General features: G+C 35.0%; 1 protein-coding gene across 2 annotated transcripts in view; it reads right to left on the reverse strand.

The window, feature by feature from the left end:
* Ptr (patched domain-containing protein) overlaps positions 1-22,689 on the reverse strand; it is a 437,818-nt gene that overhangs the window by 75,925 nt on the left and 339,204 nt on the right. For both annotated transcript variants that reach the window (XM_081740393.1, XM_081740392.1), the window contains one exon: positions 35-235. In XM_081740393.1, coding sequence (XP_081596519.1) covers positions 35-235 — 201 coding nt within the window. The remainder of the gene's footprint in view (positions 1-34; positions 236-22,689) is intronic.

A 22,689-nucleotide genomic window follows, 5' to 3' on the forward strand; every position in this document is an offset into this window, starting at 1 on the left:
ACTGACTTCATAGTGTATACCGTAAAGAGCTTACCTGTGTAGATGCAAAATATCCTGACGGATGGGAAAGGACTGATGACCCCAATCCAGAAGCTAAGCATATCAGTGAGGGAGGTGATGGTAATAGAAACAGCAGCCTCTGACATCATCTGACCCATCCTCTCAGGAACCTCCAGGTGCACCGACGTCCTCCGCCAAGCAGCCAACATGACAAAAGTGTCGTCAATACCAATACCTATTTTAAAAAACACAGAAAAAAAACACAGTTAGAATATTGTAAAAGTTCTCAAGAGCAAGAAAGTAAATTTTAAAAAATCAAGGTACTACAATAAGTTTACTTTTTATAATATATAATTACCTAGTATAATTATCTTTTTCTAAATATTTGTCTGAAAAACTGGATTTTAGACTGTTCATGATTTTTACTATGTTATTTCTATATTGTGAATACTAAAGAAAATAATAGTGGAAAAGGTCATTCTTCACCTGGTACCACTGCATAATTAAAATAAATGAAGCGGCTCACACAAAGATTATTTTATTTTTCCATACAAAGAGTATGTTATTTATCTCCGGAAATTGTTAAAGAATTACTATTATATGTTGTAAATATGTATAACATTTAAGAGTATACATATAAATTGTATAGTGGCTCAGACGTATACAAATCTCGGATTTATATTAAGAATTTCCAAAGGATTGAAATTATATGAATACTGCGTTCATACCAAGTTCTAATATGTAGCCATTATACGGATGCCACATTGGAAGAACTAATATAACAAACTCAGAAAAAGTTCAAAATAGAATTTTTAAGTTACGAACGCCGGAGTCTATTAATTATGTGAGCTGCAAATCACACCGGTATGATGAACCCACATGGTGTACAGTTAGCGATTTCAACAATCATGATACAAGATTGCCTCACCCAGAACAACCCGTTCCTCACTACATAATTTCGCCTCCAAGGGCAAATAAATCACTACATAAAATAATATTAATATTCTTAAAGTTTTCTTATACTTTTCATATCAGAATATTGTGGAACAAGTAAGAAAGTGCATCGAAACAAAGTTTAATTAACACAAATATTTTAAAATTCTTAGGGTTAGGGACTTTTAACTATTATAATTTTTATATTTAGAGTCTTTTCTAAGTTGCATTTTCTTCTTCTTCTTCTTCTTCTTCTTCTTCTTATTATTATTATTATTATTATTATTATTATTATTATTATTATTATTATTATTATTATTATTATTATTATTATTATTATTATTATAGAACTTCTTCACATTAAATGCATTTGCATATTCGTGGATACAAATCGTTTGCTTCTCTTTAATCAAGGATAAAACTTCCTTCCTTTGAAGAAGAAGATAATTTGATGTGGAGAAAGCTTAATGCTCAATCATTGTGACTTAGCGTTGGTACTTTAATTATGCAATTTTCTACTTCAGTTCTCATATTTAGTAACTGCATTCTGTATGTTAAGGCGTTTGAGAAATCTACTTCCATCATCTGCTCTGTGCATCTCTTCCAACGATATTATCAAGTTAATTATTTTTAATGCATTTTCTCACAGATCTAGATAGAGAACAAAAATGTTATGTACATAGCAGAGAATAAATGCAATAGGAAACCACGTTTCGCTAGACTAATGGTTCTCAACCTAATTTCTATCACGTTCCCCATTTTATCACATCCTCTTGGCAGCGACCCCCTTATAATTTCTGGTTTGTAATAAGCTTATGAGGGGTTTTTAATACATCTGTTGCGGAGATCTCACGATATCCACCTATTTTTATAATAGTAGAATTGATTTCTTGTATATATGTAGTGGATACAGTAACTTCTCTAAAAGCAAATGGATTAAAACCAAACTTGGTCAGTTCATTCATATTACAAGCATCGAATTCAATCCATCATACTGTTTCAAAATGGAGACCGGTTGAAAATTTTAAAACTTCATAACTCCCTTAATTTTTTGTCATATGATAAAAAGAAGTACAGTGATTTCTAATTTAGGGTTTTAAAAACTTGGACAATTGTTTAAAAAAGTTAAGTGTTTTGTAATAAGTTAAGTATTTTAAATCACTTGATAACGTGCGTCAGGAAGATTGAACAGGACAATGCCACACTAGTGAAATCACAACATGCTTAGGTATCTCACAGCTTTCGATTGTAATTGTATTTTAATATGCAGGTTTTGTTACATTTGTATATTTCTGGTAATTTCAATATGCAGTTCTCATTAATTTCGTACTGTAGCTCTTTCATTTAAATTGATTTTTAAACAACTCTGCACCTCTTGAAAGTGTTTAGTAGACCTATTTTTTATTGTTCTTTACAGTATGTGTAAAAATAAAAATATGCTTATCAGAACAAAATTCAAAATAATATTTAAAAATATTTTCCAGTCGCGACCCGCAGTTGAGAAACCCTGCGCTCGACGATTCTTTGTTTTAATGCTCTTGCTTCTGAGATGACATTGGTAGCATTGATGAAGTCGTATTTTTTAACAAAATAATTCTTTTCATAACATTTACACTTTTCCTTTTTACTATTCATCAAATAAGAGCACTGACATAATACTAAAAATCAATTGTAAATAGTAGATCTGGTATTTTGTCCCACTTGCACTTTGAATTATATAATACATAAAATTATAAATAATTAGAAAAGGTGAGTACTTTTAATTGGTGATACATAATCAGTAGCTCCAACAATTACCTAGGTATTTGCCTTCTAGCCCACAGTTTGCTTATATTCTATATATTATATAGGCCTATATATATATTTCAGAAACTTGTGATTGCTTTACGATGCTACAACAAGAGATCCAAGAAGCAGGTTCGTAACTGAGGTTCCCGCGACCCTTTCATTACTGTTAAACTTTCAGTTATATATATATATATATATATATATATATATATATATATATATATATATATATATACAAGGGCGGATCCAAGGGGGCTAAGGGGCTATAGTCCCCTCCCTTTGACGCTCAAGTTTACACTGGATAAAATGGACTTCAATCCTGCTTTACACTGGATAAAATGGCAAACTTTTGTTTAGCCCCTCCTTTGATCATATCCTGAATCCGCCACTGTATGGTGAAATCAAGACAGGCCACCGAAAAATGATTTCATCCCTCACTCCTGTCTTAGTATTCTGGTTACGAGTCTCCAACAAGATAGAAATGCGGACAAATCCCTCGTGGACCAAATTCTCTTTGAAATGAAATGTGTTTCAGTTTAAAGTTCCACGTTATACCCTTTAGGCTACGGGATATTATGATTTACAACGATAACGTTGTATGTAACATTAGCAATATGTGCCAGCTTACAAAAAGGGATCAGAGGCGAATTATTTGAGCAGTATTATGTATAAAGAAAAGAAAGACATATAGAGATTTCGAGACATTATTTTTGTAATCGGTAACTAATAAAAGAGAGTTGTTACTATAGCAACGTCGTAAATAAATGTACATGTACGTAGACATCTTGTCGAGGAAATGTGTATGTATAAAGGTGTAGACATCTTGTTGTATATTCAGAAAGTTGATTATGTACGCTTCTCATCGTTTAGTATTAAAAACCAGCTAAAAAAGTGTTAAAACGTTTTGAATTATTTTGAAGATTACTAAAATACGAACCAGGACAGACCCTTACAGATTAAAGCAAGTGAATGATGATGGCAGGATTGGTGGAATGAGAAAGTGGGAGAAAACGGGAGTACCCCCCGAGAAAAACACGGACACAATGTTGTCCACCACAAACTTACTTAACCAGGGATTGAACCAGAGTCCCCACGTATCAGAGGTAAGATGTCTACCACTGAACCACCGTGTTATCAAAGTTCTGAATTTTAAGCCAATGCAACGACAGGCGTTTACAGCTAGTAATTCAATATATTTCTTTACTGTAACTTTAGTGAGCGAATTGTCAATATAGAAATGATGCGTGAATGTTTATTTGACAAGCTTGCTATTCCTTAGCCCGCCCTCTCTCTTCCTTCCTATCAATCCGCCACCTTATATCCACAGAAGTAACAAGGAAGGTTGGAAGAGAGTATTAAGCGGGAATCTTGCTTCTTTAGCTCTCTAGGGGTATGTCAAAGTAATAAACAAGTAAAAAAAAGAGAGAAAAAAAAAGAAGCCAAGATTCATAGATTATGGGAGGAATGCCTCCCCTTCGTCGCTTCTCCAGCCTATCAAGGGAAAAATTTATAAACATAACTAAGGTCGACAAAAGAGTATCAGCTTAAATAAAAACCTGAAATTGCCCTGGAATAACTCTTTATTGACTAGTTAAAATATCTGTACCATGAGGTTACTCGCTCTGTAACCGCAAGCTCTCCTAAAGGCAGAGACCTCCACTATTAGGCCTGCTGTCTCCTAACAAGTTCCTCTAATTTCTCTAAAGAACCTTAAATTATTATTATGGACTCGAACAGGAACTCAAGCCTCGCTCCAGCCTTCGTGAATTCCCGAGCCCTTAAAATCATCCGAGAACCTCATTAAAATTCTCATCCCGGCAAGCACCGAAAAGGTAACTGCCCAAGTCGTTCTCTCAGACAGAACCAGTGCCAGCATTAAAATCTAAAGAGAAACCCTCATTTTGGGCTACTCTGGCCTATGTCCCTAAAAAAAAATAATGATCTAGCTATTGTTTACGAAGTCGCAGGCTTCATCACTTAGAAACCTGCCCAAAACTATCAGGAGCAGCTCATTCCGCCCGCTCCGTCCAAAAAATCTTAAAGTAAAAAAAAGAGAACTTTATTCACCTATGTCTGGACATAGAGACAACCCTCTTACCGGAACAAGAGAGTCCCCGAAGAAAATCTTATAAGAAGTGAATCCTGGAAGAAGGGGTGGGTTGACTTATATAGTCTCAAGCCTCTCGCCAAGTGGTCAGCCTTCCACACAATTTCCCCCTTCTTCCCCATAAAAAAAAAACGAAAAATAGAAAGTGAAGCTTCCCACGGCGTATAGGGGAGTCAAGTCCAGAGCTCATTTTGTAACTTTCTAAAACTGCTAAAATAAAAAAAAAATGTTAGAGGCATAACAAGAATTCATTTACACAAGATTCTTAACATTTTAAAATATATAAAAACAAAGCAAGAAATTAGCATTATATACATAAGTACCTTGGCCAAGGATTTTTCGTACCACTAAAACAATACTAAAATTATATTAAATACTAATTTAATTACAAAAATATTTACAAATGAAACAGCTATGCACCAAAGGTGCTATAGCAAGCTGTATAAACTAAGTCAATCTGTTTCTGGAATGTTCATGTATTTATGAAAGTTCCTAGACCTATATTCCTGACAACGAAGTAGTTCTCCATTTAAATTGTAGCTGAGTCATATATTCTTTCTTTCTTTCTTTCTTTTTTTCCCTTTTTTAAGGTTTTCTACTGTTGTTTGATTATTTTCTTGCAAAATAATACCTGGTATAATTGGTAAAATAATCGGCACAATATTTCGGAAAAGTTTTAGGAAACAAACCACAAAGCAAGATCAAAGAGACAATTGGCATTGTACTAGATGTACTCGATTGAGGCTCGTATGAAATTGATTATCGTCTGAGCTTTCGTTGTGCTATGAGTGGTGCACATGCCAGGAGACACACTGAAACATTTTTTTTTTTAATCATGGCATAATTGATTCTGGTAGCATTGCATTTATTTTTGTACTGAATAAAACAGGTTATTATTTGTCCATCCTATTTTTATCACTCTTGCACAGCAGCTCCTGCGTACCTTCATCCAGCCCACTTTCATTACTCCTGCATAGCAGCTCCGGCGTATCATTCAAACATTCTACTTTCTGGCGTATCATGCAAACTCCTAAATTTCATCACTGCTGCACAGCAGCCGCATGAAACCCTACCAGTCCTTCTAGAAAATCCTGTATCTTGTTTCAATCTTCAAATAGGTTTAAATTGAAAAATTTATACGATATATATATATATATATAAAGTAAAGAAATTATTAAAGCAAAGGTTCCCAACCTGAGGGGTGCGCCCCATGGTGGGACGTGAGAAGCGAGCAAAGGGAAGAGTCCAATCTAGTGAAAGAAATAAACTACTAAGAGGATTTAAATTTGATATAAACTACCCATTAAGCAAAATAATACGTTTATTGTAAAAAAAAAAAAAAAATTAACGTGTAACAGTTTCATCAATTATCCACTTGGCTTCATCAGACACCTGTTTTGCTCAGCGACTAGTTTCAACCAAATTTAAGTTGATAAAAAGGGAAACTTGTATACAATAGAAAATATTACAAAGAGGGGTTAAATTAAATACTAGGTAGGAAATATTCATTAAGTACAAAATTATGTATAAGAAATACTATACTATAAGGGAATGCAACCGTTTTAATGGAAATAAACACACTATAAATTATATTATTATTATTATTATTATTATTATTATTATTATTATTATTATTATTATTATTATTATTATTATTATTATTATTATTATTATTATTATTATTGAAGATTTCAGAGTTCGATCCTGCATCTGAAATGTCAGACAAAGAAACACGCATGATCAACAAGCGAGAAAGAGTTATGCGAAGTTTACGAACTGGAGTGCCAAGGAAAAAGGTTGGGAACCGCTGAATAGAGAAATCGCATTTAAAAAAAAAAGTTTAGGAAAAGATGCCGATATTACATACTGTTCCGTACCACTAGCAAAAGCACTTGTAGTAAAATATGGTAAGAATCTTTCTGAGTAGCCTATAACTTTGTAACAGGAAAATTGTTTACTCAATAACTTCATTGTTCTACTGAACCATAATGCGAACAATAAAAGTTTTAGATAAAGCATTTTCTCAGCGAACTTGATAGTGAAGAAAACATTCAATTGTCAGTCATATATAATTATTTGTGAATATTTTTTTAAAGTATGCTTCATAAACGTCATCTACCGGAACTAAAGTGAACTAAATTACTAACCGATAAAACAAGGTTAAATTTACATATCTAAAGCCACAATAATTTCATGATTTTTTTTTCTTTCTGTTAAATTTATGTGAAGAATGCAATCTTTTCCATTTGTATTTACAAAGTTATGATGTAATCTTGAAAGAGAGAGCAATTTTAAAACTTTTCTACTGGACGATATGATATATTAGTATGTATGGAAGCTCTTGGATTCAATGCCGTTACGAAATTCATGCTCGACCTCTTGCCACAAGTAGGTCTGTTGCAACAACGCACAATTCCCTGACGCATGACCGACGTCTAAATTGTCAACGGCTGATGCTGTGACGAAGTGAAGAAGCAACTGGGCAAATGTTTGCTTTACACAATTCCACTTCAAACTACATCTTACCCCTTTATCACAGTCAAGAAAATTGTTTTAACATTAAATAATAACAAGCTGAATCTGCGCTATCTACACAGCGCACAGTTTTAATACTTGTATAAGTGTGAATCTTCTTCCCACTTCTCATTATATCTGTAGCCCCTTTACGGACACAAGTAAAGAAGGAAGACTCTCAAAGGGAGTGAATTGCTATAAACAAACATATAAATGTAGTATTTGAATGTATAGAATGTTGAGGTGAGTTTGTGGCAAACTTGGATAAGTGATAATAGATACCATATGCAAATATATTTTTTTCCTTATACAGGGTGTCTACCGGTCACGAGTCACGAAAGTCATGAAATCAGAAAACGGTCATGAAAGTCAAGAAAAAGTCACGAAATTTAGCTTTTGGGTCACGATTTTTTTATTTGTACAAATATAAGTATAGACTGGAAAATTTTGTTCTCTAAAACATCAAAATTTACCACCAAAAATGTCTATGGTCTGCTTTAGACGGTACCAAATACAAGCAAAGTACGCTTCTATCTCATGCATGAAAATTTGGCCTAATTCGCACCCAAATCGCTCCTGAGAATGTTACTAAATTTTGTGGTTTGGGAAAGAAAAGGTCATGAATAAGTCACGAAATTTCATTTTGGAATTTTGGTAGACACCCTGTTGTAATTCCATATCCGAGTACGCCCCATTGTGGGTCCATAAGCTTTCAAAGTTTCCAGCTTGCAATAGGTTTTGTCAGCAAAGCGGCTGAAATCTATCAACCTGCTATACGTAACTCCTTTACTGGTTGCCTTTCACAAGGGTATCAACCTTAACGTCCTAGTGGTAATTTTAAACTAATAGGGTCCAAAAGGTGCTTAAATTTGGAATAAAAAAAATAAAGACAAGTTTTAAAAAAAATGAATCAGAGCTCGCATTTCTACACAAAATTCGGAATAGATCAGCGAAAATGGCACGTTTCTAGCACTTGTGTTTTCGAGATCTCATTGTCGAAAGGATTGGCCACAAACATATAAAGTTTTCTTGACCACAAACATAAACCCAACATTTTAATATATTGATAATCCTCTGCAGGCATGCTCCCCGAAATTTTTGTTGCGAAGAGTCCAAGCTTTGGGATGAGGTGTCCAATACTGCAAACCACTACATCTATGTAATATTGAACAGGTATTACTCTGCATTCAAAAAGACGATAAGTAATTGTAAAATACTTCCACCTTTATTTTTAGGGGGGAAAATGATATAACTAGATTATTGTTAAGGAGAAACAATAAAAATGAACTGTAAGATCAAATTTTCATGCGACATCAATGATTTGCATGTGAAACAAGTTTAGTTTTATTGAGAAAGTGTACTGCCAGCGACAAAAGTTCTTTCTGATCAATGAAATTAGTATATAACCAGAATGGAAAGACAATTTTAGTGCAGTTTTCACTATTTCTTAAAAAAAAAAAGTAATTTTCTGTACGTTCTAGCCTATACTACCATTGTACGTTCCAGCTATACTACAGTTATTCCCAAAATAAATTTTACCAAATGGAAAGAACTTTTGTCGTTGACTGTATAAATGAGGTGATCTGGTACCCCTAGCAACCTTGAAAGTTAGTCCATTTAAAAAGCATTGCAAAGTTTTTCACTATTTTCTTCTTTATTATTAAAGTTACAAACGTCAAAATTTGAACAAACCTAGAGGAGACACATATCTATGTCTTGTGTGTTTTAGATTTTGAAAAAAACACAGTAAAAAAGCTTCCATGTTTGATTTTAAAAACTTGGCAACGCAGATGTAACCCTCCCACTCAAATTTTGAGTTGGTGTCTCCTTTTGTTGAAATGTCTATTGACTCCTGTGTGAACCTCCCTGTCCGCGTTTAGCGGTCGTCTTTCTGCCTGTCCGAGTCGTGGTTGCTTGAAATGTGAATATCGACGGATAATCACTTTATGAGTGACAGCAGGAGGGATAGCAGTACAAATGTCTGTGCCGTGAAAAGACAACGGAAAGCGAGATATTCCTGCCGACCGAGGAAAAATATCGCACGACTTTCGGCTTCAGAAACATAAGAAAAGAGAAGAAAGAAGTGCTATTGTGTTTCGTATTTCTGTGGTTATTACTTCTGTTTCTATGTAGCTTTATTTCAATGCAGTATTTGAATGTTGAATGAAAGATGATAAATCGAACGGTTGATAGACAGGTAAACAGATAGAAGTAATATATATATATATATATATATATATATATATATATATATATATATATATATATATATATATATATATATATATATATATATATATATATATACAGTGGCGGATCCAAGGGAGGGGCTATAGGAGCTATAGCCCCCCCCCTTGACGCTCAGATATACACTGGATAAAATGGGCTTCAATCCTGCTTTACACTGGATAAAACGGCAAAATATGGTTCAGCCCCTCCCTTGATCATATCCTGGATCCGCCCCTGTATATATATATATATATATATATATATATATATATATATATATATATATAGAGAGAGAGAGAGAGAGAGAGAGAGAGAGATAAATATAGATAGATAAGCATATAAATGCAGAAAAAATATTTTCTAAAAATGATAAATAGCTAGAAACGATAAATAGGACCTAACGCATCAAACTGAAGCTCTTGGAAAGTATGTACATTAGTAAAGAAATACTTTCAAACAGTGGCGTACTTTAAGATGTGTTGGTATAGGTTGTAATCCCTCCTTTCATATCTATTGAAATTAGAAGATTTTAGCTTTCAAATTGGATCAACAACAATATTCCTGTGTGGAGAAGGGGCTTACATATACGTACGACGACACATCACAATGTTTCGATGATGTGTAAATCGAAAATGTAAATGAGTAGAGAATATACACACCCAGGCAGAGGTCCCTATTTTCCCCTGAAGGTTACCATTCTTCCCATTTACTGTCCTCCCCCCAAATTTACCATTCTTTATTATGACAATTACTTATTTAAAAATGTTATTCATGCTAAGTTCTCCTTCATACCTAGTGTTCATCAGTCGGTGGCTATCGAGCTCAATCCCCCCCCCCCCCCGAAATAAATTTGTTATATTCACAACTTCATTAAAATTTATCGGCACCTAAAAGGAAAAATATAAGTGCTTATTCTCGTATTGTGCATACCCCTTCCCGAAACAAATTCCTAAATACGCCACTCGTGTTCATAAAAGCATCATTGTGGTATAATTAAAGTTCGATTGTTCCACTTTCAATGACAAATTATGTTCCTCAAAAAAAAAAAAAAAAAAATGAATAAATAAAAAAATAAAAACCATAGGTGAAACCTGTGCCCCAAAACTTGACTGTGGGCACCCCTGTAATCCAGAGAAGACTAGGAAATTAAGTTTCTTTGTTTAAAATCTTTCCCAACCCCATAAACACCCCCTAACAACCCCCTAACACCAACCAAAATTTCTTTACACACATCCCTGGGCGTAACAAAATATATTGCTTCCTTTGCGTTTCTGTAAAAATATGTATCACTATTCTAAATGCTCTCCCTCTTGGGTTTTGAACACCTCACAAAATAAAATTCCCAGCGTACTTACTGATTAAACGGGAGACTCAGGTGAGATGCCCGATTGCAATACGTACATTTCCAGGGTTTCCCACAGGGAAGTATTGCGTCGCATACTACACCACACATCTTTTAGGTGAGGACTGTTAATTTTATGCAAAGATTAAAGACTATAAAGAAATGCATTCCAGTGAAATTAACAATAAACAGAGAGACGGACCACCGAGACTGATTGGAATCTAAAGATGTGGGGGTGGGAAATGTTTATATGGAGACGGACAGTGTCAGATGAAGAAGTCTACATCTGTTCTACGAAACACAATACTAAGCGGATATTATTATTATTATTATTATTATTATTATTATTATTATTATTATTATTATTATTATTATTATTATTATTATTATGGGCTCTATATTTAAACCCGACTAACGAATATTTCTGGCTACGCGTATGCCTTCAAACATAAGTGGAAAACATTATTGTGTATCTTATTTTATCCTGTAGGGATGGCATAGAGACTTGTAGGCGGATCCTGAGGGAAGGGTCGTTCGCCACCTCCAATGGCACAATCACCAGTGATGTAAAAGTTCAAGTCTGTACATAATAAAACTAAAGTAACCCTAAGTAGCAGTGTTACAACTCACCGCTACCCCATCCCTCAGGAATCCATCCTGGATCCGTCCCTGTGTCGTCTGGAGTCGAAAATATGTCATGTGAAAAGAAAAGATATGAAAAATGTCATCTTACAGCCTTTTGCGTCGATTTCCTTATAAATTGTGAGAGGCCCGTCCTAGTGTGCTAATTGACGAGGGGATGCCAGGGATTTCTCCTCTGAGAAATTTTTATCCCCCTGTAAGAGAAAATTTTCATTCCAGATAGGAATAACTTTTCCCCACTCTTACGTGTGTGATGGCTGGGTGCGTATATGAGTGAAATTCATCCGCCCTGGGAAAAATATTCAATTCGCACACTGACCCGTCGAGTTATACAATTTTTATATAACGTAGTGAAGAATTTTTTTTGCGAAATAAAGTAGTGGTGTTTATTTTGTGAAATAAAGTACCGGTACTGAGGAATCTACTTACATAGTTGTGCAACTACGGCGGGGGTTAGGGGGCCTGCTCCCTTCCTAAATTTTTTAGCCCCTCAAACCACAATGCATCCTATGACATTGATACGGAGACCCAGAATTGTTACGATTGCCCCCCTAGTATATTTATGCTCCCCAAACTTCAGTGGCTGGTTGCGAGCCTGGTCAACAAGGTTTTCACAGATGTTACATAATTTAAACAAATTTGTATAATGCAAAATAAATTTACTACTAAATTATGCTTAGGTATACGCACGAGACGAGTCGAGACACGGCTTTTCCAATAGAGAAATATACATTTTTCGAGTCGAGACATCACTTTTACAGCAAATTTTCGAGAAGAGACAACCACAAATCTTGTCTCGTGCGCATCCCTAATCATGCTCAATTTTAAAATAAGCCAACATCATTTACTTACAAAGAACATAAAATGTTGCGTGAGCCGTTACCCAGCTTTATCAAACTTGGTTCTCTTCTGTTCGAACTCACAATGAAAGTTTGCACAAGATATTTCATACGAATTTGAAGGTGTATCTATGCACATGATACCCAGGTAGAATCTCACAGCCTTCAGGCGCCTTGCGAACTTCATTTATTAGAAAAAAAATCTAAAATTAGGAACTGCTAGTGTGAACATTACATGGATCTATATTTTTTTCCTTCTCCGCTTCCAGGAAAAGGGAGATATAGACATTACACATGAGTATATGGTAATTTATACAATATTGTATTGTCACCGGACATGTGCATGAAAAATTAAAAAAAAAAAAAAAAAAGTTCTAGGGGATAGTATAGAATTGGCCATGTGGGCAGGTAACAAAGAACGAAAGTGATTTTTAAAAAAGCAGACCCTAGGAATTTTGCCATTTCACTTGATCATATTCAAAATTATTCATGTAAATATCTTTCAATTATTTCTGAAGAGAGGGTTTTGACCTCGCTTTCAAAGGGTAATTTTGTCCTAGATTGATTCCAACATTATTTTTTCTATACTCTTTCCCAAAGATCACTTTGCGGAAATGGTAAGCTGACAAGTGACAACTTCCCTTCCAGAAATTCGCAGAATGAAAAGAAAGAAAAAAAGAGAGAGGGAAAGAGATGAGAAAAGAAGGTTTCGGTTGTACCGCTGTTTATGAGTCACCTGATTGGAACAACTTGAGCGTGGCAGAGAACTGAACTTGCCGCTCGACTCGGGCGGAAAGGAAAAACTATACCGTAGCAGGGAGTTCAGGTCTTACTGTTGCCATGTTTTCAAAGTTGAAGATAAAGGTTTCCTTACTGTGTTTTTTTCAAAATCTAGAACACACAAGGCATAGATATGTGTCTCCTCTAGGTTTGTTCAAATTTTGACGTTTGTAACTTTAATAATAAAGAAGAAAATAGTGAAAAACTTTGCAATGCTTTTTAAATGGACTAACTTTCAAGGTTGCTAGGGGTACCAGATCACCTTAAGTTGGGAAGTTTTGGGAGGTCCGGACCCAGTGGAGCCTCCCCATGGGTCCACCACCTGATCCTGTGGTTTCTGGATTCAATTCTTGGGTACCCAGAATAATGGGTATTGTAAAAAAATGCGTTAACCTTTTAAAGGAATATAGAAGAAATCAAATTCATGCAATTAAACTATAAAGAAACAAAAAACAAAAGATATAGCCGATTCGGCATAGACCTCAATTGGATGGTTAGAATTTGGGTCCTTTTGAGAACCGATATTACATGAGCCGTGGACATACGATTTAAACCTTAAGCTAAAATCTGGAGCATCATAATGCGTCACATTTCAATGTTTTCACACTGGGAATCAACCCGGGGCCGACGACATGAACAACTGCAAGCGCACTAGCCACTAGACTAGATGGGAGTGCTGCTTGGACTTTAGAGGTGAATGTTATATTGATAATAATATTATAAGGTATTTACTTATTATTAATGTTTTATATTGTATCTATATCACAATAGTTAGTGACGGCATTTCACATTAAGAATGAAAGATGAGAAAGAAATTATCTTTGTTTTACGTCCCATGATTATGCCGGCTCGACTAAAGGAGACGGTGATGATGAGAAGTGAATGAAATGGTTGAAAGAAACGGAAGAAACTCGAGAAAATCCTCACACACAGTGTTTGTTCAGCACAAAGCTCACTTGGCATGAACTGCAATCGAACCAAGGACTCCATTCTCAAGAGGTGAACGCTCTACCACTGAGCTACCGCGGCCCCCGAAAGATAGGAAGGAATTTTGAAAAAAAAAAGCTAGGTCTACATTTATAGATAATATTTCAGCATTTTCCTTATACATACAACTGAAAGGAAACCTTGGGAAAATCCTCAATCAGCAAAAGTGACCGAAGGAACTCGAACCAGAAACTTCCCGACCATAAGGCGAAAACACTATTTTGTTGTACCTACTTGATTTTCAGTTTACAAGGTCACAGGGGAAAAAAATGAGGTTTTCTCCACTTACCACGCCCATAACATCAAAAGTAACCTTCTATCAATTTATCTATGATGATGTAAAGAATTCTCATTATACCAAAACATTTGGTCAAGGTTATGACAGGGCGATTATGATATTCATAACTTTCTGCAACAATGATTTAGTTGTATGTTAATGTTTGGAGATTGTTAGGTTAACAGTTGCAAGGGCATAGAGATCTTTAAAAGTTATATATTTGTGCTATGAATTTATATTTTTGAATTATTCTTAATACACACAGTCGATAACTACAATATCTTATCCATCATTTATCCAACATTTATTGGAAATACGCAACCTTTAAGTTAGCTTCTTTATTGTAGGTTCTTAAAACAATACTGTTACTGTTGAGTACAGAATATAATTTGGTATTGACCCTGAGCGCAACACATCTTCAGCTCCAACAGTACATACAGTATATCGCGGTTAATAATGGAAAACAAAATCATAAGTTGCCTTGCTTAGTAATTTAACTTGTCAATGCCATTTTGACTATAAATTGTTATTAAAAGTTAAATTGAATATTAGTCATACATTTATTACAGAGCTATAACAGAGATGAGAAGATGCACAGTAGCTGGATGCAACCTTGTCACAATTATGGGATCCTAGGAGTGGCCTTAACAAAAGAATTGAAAGAGTAACGCCCATAACCATTATTCTTTATTTTCTTGTATCAAAGCTATTCTTCGATTGTTAATTATTTTGAAGTTTAACACTCGTTCAACATCAACCTTAGTAGCCCACATTGATAGGCCCTTTGCAGGCTAATAGTGGGCATAACGTTATAATATATGTTGGACCAACTAATAATTTGTTATAATTTATCCAACAGTTTATGCTGGCCAACAACAATTTCCCGTCATTTGTCCAACAGTTTATACTGGCCAACAACAATTTCCCGTCATTTATTCAACCCCAAGTTGTAAGAATGCTTTCGGCCAGTTGGCGCGTGCTTAGCTTTTGACTTGCTACGCTTGCCCTTTCAACGCGTGCTTTCATACAATTTGCCTTTTGTTGTATTTGCAAGCGATACTTTAAATCCTTCCCAGAGCGTTATAACATCACTGGTCGTTCATTGGCTATTGACTTGCCGCCAGAGTAAAACACTTGCGTCAAGCTTGAATGGAACACTGAATGCAAGTTTGCTCCCATGTAACTTCATTGCTTGAATCCAACTTGCGGCATGCTTGCACGCTTTCCAATCAAGCCGGATGGAAGTTTGCCGACTTTCAGTGCAAGCTTACAGCAAGCGGTTTGCAAGTCGTCTCTGTTAATAGGGACAGTTTATGTTGGCCAAACATTAATTTCCCATCATTTATCCAATAGTTTATGTTTGCCAACCAAAATTTTGCCGTCATTTATCCAACATTTAATGTTGGCTAACAAACAATTTACCGTCATTTATTCAACAGTTAATGTTGGACAACCTACAATTTCCCGACATTTATGCAACAGCTTATGTTGGCGAAATAACAATTTCTTCTCATTTATCCAATACTTAATATTGGTCAACCAACAATTTGTCATTATTTAACCAGCAGTTTATGTTGGGCAACGAACAATTTGACATCATCTATGCAATAGTTAATGTTGGCCAACTAATAATTTGTCGTCATTTATCCAACAATTTATGTTAGCTAGAAACAATTTCCCGTCATTTATCCAACAGAAGAGACTTAGGAATTAGGATTATATTTTGGGCTTTCGGCACGTATGGCTATTGTAGGCTCTTACGTCTGACGAATGACGTCCCTCGGGGATTGCATTACCCGAAGGAGTGAGTAAGGAAGAAAGGAATGGGGAAGGAAAGAAGCGACCTTGGGATCTTCCTGTTAGGTACCTTCCTGGCATTTGCCTGGCATGAATGAGGAAGACCTAGGAAAAACATTACTCAGAATAGCAGGCCCGAAAATAGATTAACACCCCTTCGATCGAGTGTTCCCGCCGGGAATTGCGCCCAGGACCGCTCGCACAAAGATAAGAGCGTTAGTAATTATGTTAAGCGGGATCACCAGGTTTACAAAGAAATAGTTTTTTTTTTTTTAAAAAAAACTACGCATGATAATTTACACTCACCGATATGATTTTCTTTAGCTTAATAAGACCTATTAATTAATAGATCTCATCTTTAGATTTTATCCATTATAAACTATTGTAGTATTCAGGGTCACATCATGGTAAGGGGACAGTCTAGCAAAATAGACAACCAGTGTTAATAATCTCTTTAAGGCAGGAAACTAAGAGAATTTTACATATTAGAAACTAGAAATTATTATATTTGTTGCTCTTACGTAAAGTATAAAAATTAGTATATTGTTAATCAATTATCCTTAAATTAAAACTGGAAAGTAGTAATTGGTGGAAACGCAACTTTCTCTTCGAAATCGTTTCTGTGTGTCGCCCTTCTGCGGTTCCACATCCGCACTTTTGCTAATAGATCAAACAATAAATAGAAGATATAGAAAGATTCCATTTCGATTTTCGTTCAATTTCCATCAGTGTCAAACGGAAAACCTAACAGAAAATAAAGAATTGTTTGTCCCCCTGATTTGGAATTAGCACCGTTAGTTATGTCATTGAGTACGTAATGTCAATACAAGCAATGAAAAGAAGTTGCATTGCAAAATATAATATAGTTGCGAAGTGCAAATGACCCTTCAAGGTTGCCACACGCCTAAGCTAAAAACGTATTTGGGACCATTTATCTGCAGAACTGTAATGCACGCTAGTTCAGAGCTTCCTTTACGACCTGAGGGCAAAAGCTTTTAAAACCAACTTCTAGAAAAGGAAAAACGTAACGTTACTGTTGATTTAACACGTTCAACAGGTAACCAGTTACAACGAAGACTCAACAAAAATCCCGGTGGGCAGCTGAGTGACCTGATGACCTGAATTTCCCAGCTGCCAACCCGGCGACCTTGGAATCGTTCTTCGCACCCCTGTCCGCGTGCAATCCAACACATCCACACCACACACGTTTAATTTGATACACATACGTTTTAACTTTGTTTATTTGTTGGAATTGCATCATTGTAACTACTTGCTCCACCTATATATAAGCCTAATTTTGTAACTGTTTTTCAAGGACATTCTTGACGGCAAATGTTCATTACAAGAATCGTATTCTAGAATTCTCTCTATTTTATTTTTTAAGATTAAACACATTCTACTAGATGTGGAAGAGGAGAGCGAACTCAGAAGTTGACATTTGTCGTATTCTAATTAGGTTTTTCCAGGTTTATTTTTATAATCACAAATTAATGCAGCTATCATGTTTGATCAACACATGTTGAAGGAACTTGTAATTAGCACAATGACATCTATTTCTTTATATACTAAGGTTATGCATTTTTCTTAATATATGATGTCAAAAATTTAAGATTAATTTTCGTGCAGATGGAGAATATACAAGCATACGGATACGGCTACATTTTTGTTTCTAAAAGAAAAAAGTCTTCTGTCTGAAAAACTATTAAGAGATTTTTCATTTTTTTCTATATATACTTGCACAAGGGGATAGCTTTCGTTAACTACTGAGAATGTTGGAGTTGGAGATTTGTTAGCGTACGGATCAAGTGAAAAAGCAAATCATCTTAACACTTACAAAATGTTATTAAATAAACCAATAGCTATATGCAATATATTTTCAAACCATTTCATCTTTGCAGAAATGTGAATACCTGACAATTATGACGAGATAAACGGCAGTATAATGTCAGATTTTTCTTGGGAAGGGGGTATGTAGAGTTGCCAACTATGAAAAATATCATTACCGGCATCTACTTGTAATACTCAAAAACAAATGGTAAATAATTGTATTTTAAGCCTTGAAATATATAGTTAAGCCTGACAAAAATACCGGTAAAATACCAGTCAGTTGGCAACCCTAGGGAAGAGATTTTCCACCCATATGAGTTCGTCTTTTATACAATTGAACAAAAAGAAAAGGCCTATATGAGCCTTTCTTCAATTCAGAGCGAAATTACCCCCCCCCCCTCTCTCCCACTGTCTCCTAAAATGATGAGCCTGTTCATAACTAAACACCCAAACTTCTGGTTTTGAAGAAAGGTCATTGAAACAGTTCTTACGTTACTTAGTACAATTTTGAAATATTAGGTGGCTCATTTTCTATCCTTTTAAAATTAAGTTTATTTGCTAATCTCTTGAAAGTGCAGTTTTTGCTTACTACTTACCCATTAACTCTAACTTTCCTGTTTTTTTTTTTTCTTTGCGGTTCTAATTAAAATCAAAGTATAAATTTTCTTGTTAGACACTCATTTTCATTAGATGTATTACATTTTTACAGTAAAATTTTCATTTTCATGTTGGATATTTTTCTCATTAATTTAGTTTCAAATTAAATTTGCCTTACTACTGTTCCTTTGTTTCATAAGAAAATAAAACCACGGAATACGAGCTTAAGACATCCTACAGCTCTATTCGAGTTCTAAATCATTCGATTTCCAAGACTTTTTTTTTTTTCCTGGATTGATTCGCTTCTGAGTCCCACGAATTGGAAATTTCAAAATGATTTTAACAGTAAATCCAGTGGATTTTAAGGTTTAATGTTAAGAACAATAAACACATAGATGGGTGTACATAGATACAATCCTTTACGTAACCCCATAAAAAGAAGTCACAGACCGCTAAGTCAGGTGACCTCGGCGGCCACTTGTAAAAGGTATTATCATCATTTCCGGCACGTCCAATCCATCTTCCTGGAAACCGCTGATTCAGATGTTCCCGAACATGTAAATGCCAGTGAAGAGGTGCTCCATCTGGTTGAAAAATAAAGCCATTGCCTTCTTCTTCAAATTGTGGAAATAACCAATTAGTGAGTATGCCAAGCTAGGTTGAATCTGTGACAGTGGCCTCTCGAAAGAAAAATGGGCCATAGAGTAGACATTTCGATACGAGATAAAAGACATTCACTTCAGGGAAGTCTCTTTCAACTTCCAAATTGGCATGTGGATTATCGCTCCCCCAAATCCTAACATTCACTTTTCCACTAACATAGAACGTTGCCCCATCACTGAAAATTATTTTTCCTGACAGTTCTTCATTATCCTCCACTAGTGCCATAAAATAATCACAGAAATCCCGCCCATTGTTGACATACAGAAAAAACATTCGAGTTTTTCTTTCAAATGTGACCAATTTCATTTAAATACGATTATTCAAATGGAGGTAATACCATTTTAAATATGATAGTATTTTTTATGGTCACGCTGTATATATCAATAACACTAAATAGAAACAGCACTGAAAATTACGTGACAAACCATCACTAGACCTTCCAACAACGAGCTGAACAGAAGAGAGCACATGGGTGATCCAAGCGCAGGGGAAACGTCGGGACAAAATACACGAGTAATAGAAGGGGCGTTCGAACTCCAAAGCAGCCTTCGTATTCCGTTGAATTTTTCGTTTGTATTCTAAGTTTTTATTTTATTTTTATTTAACAATCACCAGATACAGCTCAGAGGCCATTTTATACTGGATATCTAACAACAACAACTAATGGAAAGGATTTGGGAAGGTATCGGCCAGGGCCTGTTTAGTAGGTACCATCCCGGCATTTGCCTGGTAGGACTGAGGAAAACCCTGGAAAACCAGACAGGGTGGTCGGTAACGGGAATCGAACCTCGAATGCGAAACCAACGCTCTACCACTTGAGCTACTTCACTCGGAAGTTGTTTGATTTCTGAAGTGTTCGGATTTCGGAGGCAATAGTACATTTGAATCTTCACCTCAATAAACGCTGCGTTCAAATCTACACTTGTCCCCGTTGTCACTATAGTTCGAATTTACGTTCCACGATTTATAACGAAGGTTCATTTTGATTAAACTGATCCTATCTTGCGTTTGAATAAAATAATAATAATAATAATAATAATAATAATAATAATAATAATAATAATAATAATAATAATAATAATAATAATAATAATAATAATAATAATAATAAAGTATAATAATAAGTATATGGTTCGTCCGAACTGACGGAATTTTTTTGCATGCTTTCTTCAGAAGTCACTTACATTTAAATGAAAATAATTTTACACATCTTTGAGACATTAAAAAAGAAAAGTCCACGAAACTTTGGACAGAAAATATTTTAGTTAAAAAAAATTAAACATAGGTTGAAATACGTTTAAAAGCTAGTTCTTGAGTTTCAAAGGATGCGTTTAAATTTATTTGCATTTATAATAAAAATATTATATTCTATGCAATGTTATACCAATTTAATTTAATTATACTAATGAGGTTTCTCTCCTATACGTGTCTTCTATTACTTCACTATCTAAGATGGATGTTTAAGCAGTACGAAAATGAAACAACAAGCGATGAAATCAGTAAAAGAGAAACAATGAAAGCATTCCTCTCGCGGTTATACCCTACAAATTAATGTAAACTGATAATATTTGCAACCGAATGAATTTAAAAGTGTTGAAATGATGAAAGTGAGAAAACCGGAACTTAAGAACCCCGTGGAAACATACGAATCTGATGTCTACTATAAACTCATATGACCAAAATATTTTTTTCGTTTCAAAGGTTAACGTTCTATCATTGTGTTACCGCGCCCGCTACTCCGTTCCAGCGACGTCACTGCAACCAATGGTCTAACTCGGACAATAACACTTAATTTTCCATGTCCTACACCTAGAACACTTTCATAACTTACAATAATTATTTTCCTTCTTTGCAAAGACAATTAAATTCACAATATAAAGTATATAATGTGAAAGATAGAATTATAAGGAAGGAACAGGAACAATGACGCTTAGGGAATAATGTCATTGCGTTTTCTTAAGCTGTTTGTAAGTTGCAACACGCCTTGCGCATTATCAAGATGTAATATACAATACCTAGCGTGTCTCTATTGGGACATCTTGTGCTGTAGGTGAAACTGGCCGCGCGGATCCCAGTAAAAGCATTTCTATAAACAATGGCGTTGCATAATATTTAATGTTACATTTCTTGATTGCAAATTAAAGAGAAACTCATTATATTTGTCCTCGCTTTGGAACCAAGAGAAGAACACTCTGTCGTGAAATTATAGGATTGTAGAAATGAAGTATAAAGATCACACGAGAATAGAAAATAATTATTGCGCTTTCAGAGGTGAGATTATTTCCGCTTTCCAGTAACACATGCATAATTATGTATGAATTAACTATTACTGCAAGGCATGCAATAAATTGCACGCTGACAAATCGATCTCCTGCTTGACACTTTGATTAGATTTTTCAGTTTTTCGCGTTTCAGCATATCCTTAGGATACCACATGAACTTGTAGGAGTGTGTAGTGTCACGGAAAAAGAGGAATTTCAAATGGATATCAACAACTTTCATTGTCAGTCGCATGCTATATATATATATATATATATATATATATATATATATATATATATATATATATATATATATATAAGACTACGGGTCCGGATTTATAACTCTGTCTGTTGCTTTTGCGTGTTAAAACTATGATCTTAATGAATACTTGGGAGTTTAGTTACTTCTGTCACTGGAACCCCTAAAGAACCTGTATAATACACGACATGCACGGTGAGCTATTTGCTTGCAATTCGCACATGTTGAAGTGTTTGAGTGTTCCAATTAATTTTTTATTATAATATCGATGTATCCAGGGGCGGATCCAGGACGGACTTCTGGGGGGGGGCGGTGGGTTGTAATACTGCTACTTAGAGCTACTTTTAAGAGCTCCAAACTCTGTTTTACTTATATATAAAATAAGAAAGTTCCCTCTTCTGGGGGGGAATTTTCCCGATCGCCCCCTGGATCCGCCACTGGACGTAGCCATAATAAGGTAAATGTATAAATCTTGTAAATGGAATACATATTTCCATTTAGAAAATATATTTGTGAATGATGGTTGTGTTACGCTCCTTTTTGAGAGTGTTACCAACTGCCAACCTTTAATTTGTGGTTCGCATCAGATTTTTTTTTTTTTCAGTCTGACCGTAACTAAAATTTCGGCCATTTTAGAAGAAGAGCGTGTGAATTTTATGTTTCTGATTATTTATAGAGAACGCATAGGCAAGAATAGTGGCAAAACGGAGGAATGAGAAGGCTGAAGGATAATGAAAATTTATGAGGACAAAATGAGTTACAATTAGTTATAACATACTGCAGCAAACAAAAATGCAGGTTAATGTACTGTTCATAATTGTTGGGATTTATTATCTATATCAGTTAC

This window comes from Thermobia domestica, chromosome 15 (genome assembly GCF_964235325.1).
Source record: "Thermobia domestica chromosome 15, izTheDome1.hap1.1, whole genome shotgun sequence".
Lineage (NCBI taxonomy): Eukaryota > Metazoa > Arthropoda > Insecta > Zygentoma > Lepismatidae > Thermobia > Thermobia domestica.